The 7,954-nt window shown below is 54.0% G+C and overlaps 1 protein-coding gene across 2 annotated transcripts in view; it reads left to right on the top strand.

Annotated features, from left to right (window-relative positions):
* The window catches only part of PI16 (peptidase inhibitor 16), a 9,849-nt gene extending 6,278 nt beyond the window's left edge, over positions 1-3,571 (top strand). Inside the window, exons 3-6 of one of the 2 annotated variants that reach the window (XM_059701828.1) lie at positions 894-1,003; positions 1,258-1,346; positions 1,795-2,475; positions 2,658-3,571. In XM_059701828.1, coding sequence (XP_059557811.1) covers positions 894-1,003; positions 1,258-1,346; positions 1,795-2,475; positions 2,658-2,779 — 1,002 coding nt within the window. In that variant the 3' untranslated portion in view covers positions 2,780-3,571. Of the gene's footprint in view, positions 1-893; positions 1,004-1,257; positions 1,347-1,791; positions 2,476-2,657 lie in introns of both variants that reach the window. The other variant, XM_059701827.1, reaches the window with a different exon arrangement.
* Positions 3,572-7,954: the final 4,383 nt, after the last annotated feature.

Raw genomic sequence — 7,954 nt, 5'->3', positions numbered from 1 at the left:
GTGCTAATCTTTAGGGCAGGAAATCCCAACATCACCCGCCTAGATCAGGAAGTTATGAGGGTGCAGCAGCCCTCCTCTGTACCCTGCCACCTCCCCCCGCCCCCAATCCTCCACAGGGATTGCTGTCAGTGCCCAGCACGAGTGGGGCTGCCCCGCCTCACCCCAGCGTTCTCTAAGGCTGAGTGCACGTGCACTTGCTCATTTCTGCCTGGGAGATGCTCAGCAGTGGTACCTGGGGGACCTTCAGCTGATTTAAGCAAAGACCCCCGTCCTGGGGGGTGGGGGCGGGGTGCAGAATCCACAGGCAGAGCCAGAACTCACAGCAAAAACCGGCCAGTTTGCCGAGGCTCCTGGGCAGACGAGGCTGAGACATAGCGAGGGGAGCTGCTGGGCTCCGCCCACGGTGGTGCACGAAGACTGTTTTGACTCCCAGCAGCCAGGAGGCCCGTACTCAGAGACGGCAGGCCCCTGTTTCCTTGTCATTTGGACAAGTCCCACTTCCCAGGTGGCTTCTCCTGTTTCTTTCCTTGGAGTTTGCTTGTTGCAATGAAATGAATTCCTTTGGATAGACCCCTTGTTAAAAAGCAAGAGCCCCTGGGAACAGCCCACAGGAAGCATTGACGAGGGTATATCCAAAGGGGTGGTTTTCACAGGGAGCGAGGCCTGGTGAGACGGTGGCTGGCAGGGGAGAGTCGTCTGCTCAGGACAAGCCCACCACCCCACCCTACCCTGGCCCCCTGCTCAGAGTTTTGTCCTTAAGCTGCATGTCATCAGGGGCTTGGATCTTACTGGCTGCAGGGCTGCTCCTCTCCCCACCTGCAGAGGCTGGTCAGAGAGGCACCAGCCAGGGGCCGCTCCGTCCACGCTAAACTGCTGGTTTTGCCCTCCTTCAGGTGGTCTGGGCCATGACAGACAGGATTGGCTGTGGCTCCCACTTCTGTGAGAAGCTCCAGGGCGTTGAGGAGACCAATGTCCATTTACTGGTTTGCAACTATGAGCCCCCGTGAGTCCCAGGGAGCCGTTCGGGTGGGCAGGGCCAAGCGGAAGGCTGGGTTGGACGCAGTCTAAGGAGGTGGGTGGGGGTATCTGGAGCCCAGGCCCCATCTGCCCCTGGGGGAGCTGTGAGGGCACCTGTAAGTCTGCTCTCATTGATCCAGCCAATGGGTTGGGGCACTTCCGGTCTAGGTGTGTGTTTAAGGGCTAGGGTCAGGGGTTGCGAGGGACCCCCAACCCCCAGCATCCTCCTCCCTCCTGCAGGGGGAACGTGAGGGGGAGGAGACCCTACGAGGAGGGGACTCCGTGTTCCCAATGTTTCCCGGGGTACCGCTGCGAGAATTCCCTCTGTGGTGAGTCCGGGACAGGGTGGGGAGGGAGAGGAGGGAGAGGGAAGGTGGAGCCCCTGAGCAGTGCCTGGACTGGGGAGGGGCCCAGCAGGATGCGACCTTCAGGGGCCCTCGCAGGCCCACCCCATCCAGGTTCCCAAGCCCGTTTTGCCCTCCTTGCACAGCCATTTTGACGCCCTCTCATTCCAAGTGAACGGGATTTCAACCCTTGCAGCAGAGGGTAACGCCCCATAAGGAAGGGGAGGGGGGCAGATGGGAAAAGCTAGGTGGGTGGGCTGATCAGTGGGCGTGTTAGGAGCTGGGATCCAGCTGAAAACTGGAAAGGCGAGTGCAGAGAGAGGAAGACTTGGACAAGGAGGTGGTGGAAGAGCAACTGTGAAGTAGAATTTATTATCAAAGGGATACGGGTCCTGCTTGGAGCACTAATGCCAGGCCTTGTCTCTCTTAGCAGAACCCATGAGCTTCCCAGAGGAGGATCAGGAGGTGCCTCACCTGGAAGATGTAGAGGCCCCACCTTCCCTGGCAACTGAAACCTCAGGCTCGAGGAAAGGGGGGATCTCCTCTTCCCTAGCAACAGAAACTCCATCCTTCTTGGTAACAGAGGTCTCAGGCTCCCTGGCAACCACGGCTCTACCTACTGTAGAGACCAAGGCCCCATCTTCCTTAGCAACAGAAGGCCCATCCTCCATGACAACTGAGGCTCCACCATCCTTCCCAACTGAGTTCCCTTCGTTTTTGGAAACTCACAGCCCGCTCTCCTTGGGTGAGGGAACAGCTACCTCCCCCAAAGCGACCCATGATCCCACCTCAAAAGGGGTAGACCAAGAGGCCAGCAAGACAAGCACGCCCTCCAAGAGCCCAGAGAATTCTCTGCACCTCCAGGTGTCCCCGACAGGGACACAAGGGCTGCCACCCCACTCCCAGGAGGAGGGCAAGGCTGAGGCCAAGTTGCCTTCGTCCAGCGAGGTCTTGGCCTCAGCTTTTCCAGCCCAGGAGGAGCCAGATGAGCGGCAGGCCACGCGGGAACACAGCGGGCACATCTTCTCCAAGTCCCTGCCCAACTTTCCCAATACATCTGCCACCGCTAATGCCCTGGGCGGGCGAACCCTGGCCCTGCGGTCGTCCTTGCCAGGTAAGGCCTGTAGTGTCCATCCTACCTTCCTTCCGGAGTCCAGATTTTCACCAGGAGGGACATGTCCCCTCCGAATAGGAGCTGCCTCCTGGCTGCTGGGCCCCACCTGCATGCGTGGTGGGTGGGTAGGAGGTCAGGCAGAGCGGCCTCCAGGCCAAGGCAAACCTTTTCCCTTCCTCTAGGTGCAGAGGACCCTGAAGGGCCTGAAGTCCATTCAGGGCTGAGCTCGGGCCCTGGTCACACCTGGGGCCCTCTGCTGGCTCTGTTGCTACTGCCTCCCCTGGTGTTGGCTGGAATCTTCTGAGAAGTCACTACTCCAAGGCGAGGCCTGGTGAGGGGACCTGGCCTCATGCCTACTCTGGATCCTCCTTCTCCAAGTAAGAGGCCACATCTTCCCAGGCAGGTCCTGCTCTGTGGCCCAGCAGCCACCTCCAACCCAGCTTCTGGCACTGTCCCAGGAGTGCCCCTGCCCCGGGGTGGCCCGCCCCTCAGCTATGCAGACTGAGCAGTGTTCCCGTGGCCGGGGCCATGAACTTCTAGGGACAGAAGATCTCGGGGCTCTCCAGGAACCCCTTGGCCCCTCCCAGACCCCTGGCCTCTTCCTGGAGACATCTGAGTCCCAGGCTATTCCCAGGTGTGCCTCCTGCCTTCCCAGGCTGAGGAGGCCAGCTGCCCTTCTGCCATCTCCCCCACCCTGTCCCCAACCCCCCAGATAGAATGCTTCTTGGCTGATGGCCCTCTGGAAGGGAAGGCTGCAGGGCATGCGCCTCACCCAGACATCTTGCCTGGCTGTCAGCGAGCTCAGGTTGCCGCCCGATGACTGCATATCTGACCTGGACCCCTCTGATGTCAGTCCAGGGGTGAGGGGGGATTCTGGGGAGATCCCCGCCTGCCTGGTCTGGGTTGACTGCCTCTTCCAGGAAGGCGTTCTCCCAGAGAGCCTTCCTCTCCCTACTTGCTGTGTAGCTGGCGGGGGTGGGGTGGGTGTGAGGGGCAGGTGGACGAGCCCCACCTGGTGGGGTGTTATGGGTGGGGCAGGCAGAGACCAGGAGAGGGAAGCAGCCCCTGACTCCTAATAAAAGCCTGTGTAAGAGTATCGTCTCCATGCTTGCGAGGGCAGGTGTCCCTGAGGAGGCTCAACACCTCCCCTACCAACCTGTGGCACCTATTCTTTCACACCCCTCTACCCCCAAATATTCCGTTTTGTCCTTTGGGGCACCCTGCCTTTCTTTCATATCGGCACCCCCTCAAATCCTCATGTTGCTGGCAGGAGGGTAAGGGGCCAAGGGCACTGGGCTGACTCTCCAGCTCCAGGACTCACCAGTGGGGCCAAGTGGGGCTCTGTGCCCGGGGTCAAGGAGTGCCATGCAACCTCTTCTCGGGGGGCTGCTACCAGCCCCTCTGGGACACAAGGTCAGAAAGGGAGCTCATGCCAAGCCCTGGTGGTTGGAGGAGTCCTGGGAAAGGCCAAGCCCAGACACTGCCCGGGGAGCACAACAAGATTGTGCAGAAGTGCAGTGAGGCAGGAAAGCAGTGCTAGGCGGGCAAGTGTGTGTGCAGGGCCAGCAACAGTGGGCGGCTGAGGGCGACTGGATGCCAAGCTGGTGTCGGTGAGGGGCAGAGCGACTGTCTCCGGGCCAAAGCCAGTGTCCGCAGTTAAACAGGAAGCATGCAAGTCAGGCCACAAATGCCTGCCTTTCACATATGTATAAAAATATGCTAGAGTGTATCTCTATTAAGATATAACTCACATAACATAAAATTCACTCATTTCAATTGTACCACTCAATGGTTTTAAGTGCATTCACAGGGTTGTGCAGCCATCACCAAGGTCAACTTTAGAATATATTTATCACCCTACAAGAAACCCCACACCCGTTGGCAATCACGTCCACTTTCCCGCCAAGCCCCCTTCCCCCAGCCCTAATGCACCACTAATCTATTGTCTCTATGGACTTGCCTATTCTGGACATTTTGTATAAATAGAATCATATACTACGTGGCCTTTTGATCTGGCCTTTTCACGTAACATAATGTTTTCAGGATTCCTCCATGTGTAGAATAGAGCAGTACAGTACGTCATCCTTTTTTATTACCATCTTATTTACCCACCCATCAGGTAGTGGACGCTTCAGTTGTTTCCAATGGGGGGCTATTATAATCATACTGCTATAAACATTCCTGTACATTTTTCATTTCTCTTGGATATATACCTAAAAGTGGTATCATATGTTAACTCTGGATCATATGGTAACTCTTATGTTTAACTCCCCCCCCCTCGCCCCCGCCAAGTTTTATTGAGAAACTAGAGGCCCAGTGCACGAATTCGTGCATGGGTGGTGGGGTCCCTCTTGGTGGCCTGTAGGGATCAGGCTAAACCCTGCAGTCCAACGCTGCCTGCAGCTCCTACCTGCCGCTCCCACTCATCCTGGCCCCACTGTGCCTGCCGCGGGCTCGTGCCCAAGCAGTCCCGATCTGGAGAGGCTCCTGCTGCCATAGCAGCGCTCACCAGCCATGAGCCCTGCATCTGGCGCCCTCCCAAGGGGAGTGGCCTGCGGGATGAGGCTGAAACAGGCCCTACAACATCCCAGGAGGGGTCCTGGATTGTGAGAGGGCACAGGCCAGGCTGAAGGGCCACTGGTGCACGATCAGGCCAGGGAGATCAGGCCAGGGAGGGCTCCAGGGTGTGTCCAGCCCATCTCACTCAGTCCTGATTGACAGGACCCCAGCAGCAAGCTAGCCTACTGGTTGGAGCATCTGCCCCCTGGTGGTCAGCAGCCTTACCATATCATTGGCATATTATGCTTTGATTGATTGTTCTGTTATTCTGCAGTTTGGTCTATTTGCATATTACCCTTCTATTATATAGGATAACTGACATACATCTTTGTATAAATTTACACCTTGGTGGTCCAATTTTATTTTTGGAATTCAAACAGTCTGGACCAAATTAATTGACCGGATTGAATGTTGAACCGGTTTGCGGTGTCGACCTCAGCCTCGACGTTGGACCAAAAAGGGTTAAAGCATACTGCACGATGGTTTGATTTACATATATTGTGAAGTAATCACCACAATAGGTTTAGCTAACATCCCTCTTATAATAGGAAGAAAAAAATTTTCTTCTTGTGAGAATTCTTACAGTTCACTCTCTTAATAATTTTCCTATATGCCTATCTACAGCGGTGTTAGCTACAGTCATCATCGTGTACATTACATCTCTGGCACTTACCTCAAAACTGGGAGTTTGCACCTTTTGACCACCTTCCTCCAATTTCCCCTCCCCCAACCCTCTGCCTGGTCACTACAAGCCTCATCTTTTCCTGTTTGGGTTTTCTAAAGATTCCACATATAAGTAAGATCATACAGTATTTGTCTTTCCCGGACTTATTTCACTTAGCCTTTAAGGTCCATCTATGTTGCCAATGGTAGGATTTCCTCATGTTTATGGCTGAATAATATTCCATTGTATAAATATACCACATCTCCCTTATCCTTCATCCATGGGTGTACACTCAGGTTGTTTCCATGTGTTGGCTATCTCTATATATAAAAGCCTAGGTGACCGTTTGACCATTCGCTATGACATGCACTGATCACCAGGGGGCAGATGCTCAACACAAAGGCATGGAAACATGGAACAGACTGATGGACTCTCAGAGGGAAGTGGGGAGGGCAGGAAGTGATTAACCAAATATCTTATATGCATACTAGAGACCCCATGCATGGATTTGTGCATCGGTGGGGTCCCTTGGCCTGGCCTGCAGGGACTGGGCCTCTAGTTGTGAAACAATGCTGCTATGTACATGGGGGTGCAAATATCTTTTCAAGTTAGTGTTTTCATTTCCTTTGGATATATTCCCAGAAGTGGAATTGCTGGATCACATGGCAGTTCTATGTTTAGTATTTTGAGGATATGTTGTTGTTTTTTGTTTTTAATATGGTTTATTGATTTGTACAGAGAGGAAGGGAGAGGGATAGAGAGTTAGAAACATCAATGAGAGAGAAACATCGATCAGCTGCCTCCTACACAACCCCTACTGGGGATGTGCCCGCAATGAAGGCACATGCCCTTGACCGGAATCGAACCTGGGACCCTTCAGTGTGCAGGCCGATGCTCTATCCACTGAGCCAAACTGGTTAAGGCAAAGATATGTTTTTTATTATTATTAATTTTTAGTCCTAACTCGAGGATATTTTTTCCATTGATTTTTAGGAAGAGTGGAAGGGAAAAGGGGGAACATTGACATGAGAGACACATTGATTGGTTGCCTCCTACACAACCCCGACCAGGGGTGGGGAGCAAACTGCAATCTAGGATGTGCCCATGACCAGGAAGCGAACCGGAGACCCTTCGGTTCTAGGGCCAACATTCTAACCACTGAACCAAACCAGCCAGGGTGAGGATATGTTTAACTTTTTGAGGAACTGCCAGACTATTTTCCAAAGGAGCTGCACAATTTTACATTTGTACCAGCAATGTATTAGAGTTTTAATTTCTCCACATCTTATCCAACACTTGTTAATATCTGTCTCTTTTATCACAGCATCCTAATGAGTGTGCAGCAGTACCACACTGTGGTTTTGGGTTTCATTTCCTCGATGACTAATGATGCTGAGCGTCTTTCCATGTGCTTATTGGAAAGTCTATTCAATCGTTTGTCAATTTTTAAAAATTGGGATAGGTATTCTTTCCATTATTGAGTTGTAGGAATTCCCTCCAGGTTCTAGACACATGGCCTATCTGATCCCCAGCCCTCCCCCCTCCCTGGCAATGTCCCAGTCCTGCTTCTTCCGGATAATGGATGTTTTCTTCCGGTCTCCGCGGACCCTGCTCTGGCTGAATCTATTCCTGCTCATCCCTGCCCACCGCCCACCTGTGCGCATGAGCATGAACATGCTGCTAACCACGAGCTTACTCCCTGGTGATTAAAAGGAACATGATGCTGCAAGCGGAGCCATCAAGTTACAAGGTGGAGACTGCTGCTTTTTGCCGGCGACCAGCAGGGATGGTCTTCTCTTTTCCCAGCACAGCCAGGGGCTCACAGTCAGGGGCACACAGTCAGGGGCACACGGCCAGGGACACACAGCCAGGTGCACACAGTCAGGTGCACACAGTCAGGTACACACGGCCAGGGGCACACAGTCAGGGGCACACAGTCAGGGGCACACAGCCAGGGGCACACAGTCAGGTACACACAGCCAGGAGCACACAGCCAGGTGCACACAGTCAAGTGCACACAGTCAGGTGCACACAGCCAGGGACACACAGTCAGGTACACACAGTCAGGTGCACACAGTCTGGTACACATAGGTGCACACAGCCAGGTGCACACAGTGAGGTACACATAGGTGCACACAGTCAGGTGCACACAGTCAGGTACACATAGGTGCACATAGGTACACATAGGGGCACACAGCCAGGTGCACACAGTCAGGTACACATAGTCAGGTGCACATAGTCAGGTGCACATAGTCA

This window comes from Myotis daubentonii, chromosome 6, assembly GCF_963259705.1.
Source record: "Myotis daubentonii chromosome 6, mMyoDau2.1, whole genome shotgun sequence".
In the NCBI taxonomy this organism is placed as follows: Eukaryota; Metazoa; Chordata; class Mammalia; order Chiroptera; family Vespertilionidae; genus Myotis; species Myotis daubentonii.
This window is presented reverse-complemented; position numbering and strand designations above follow the sequence as displayed.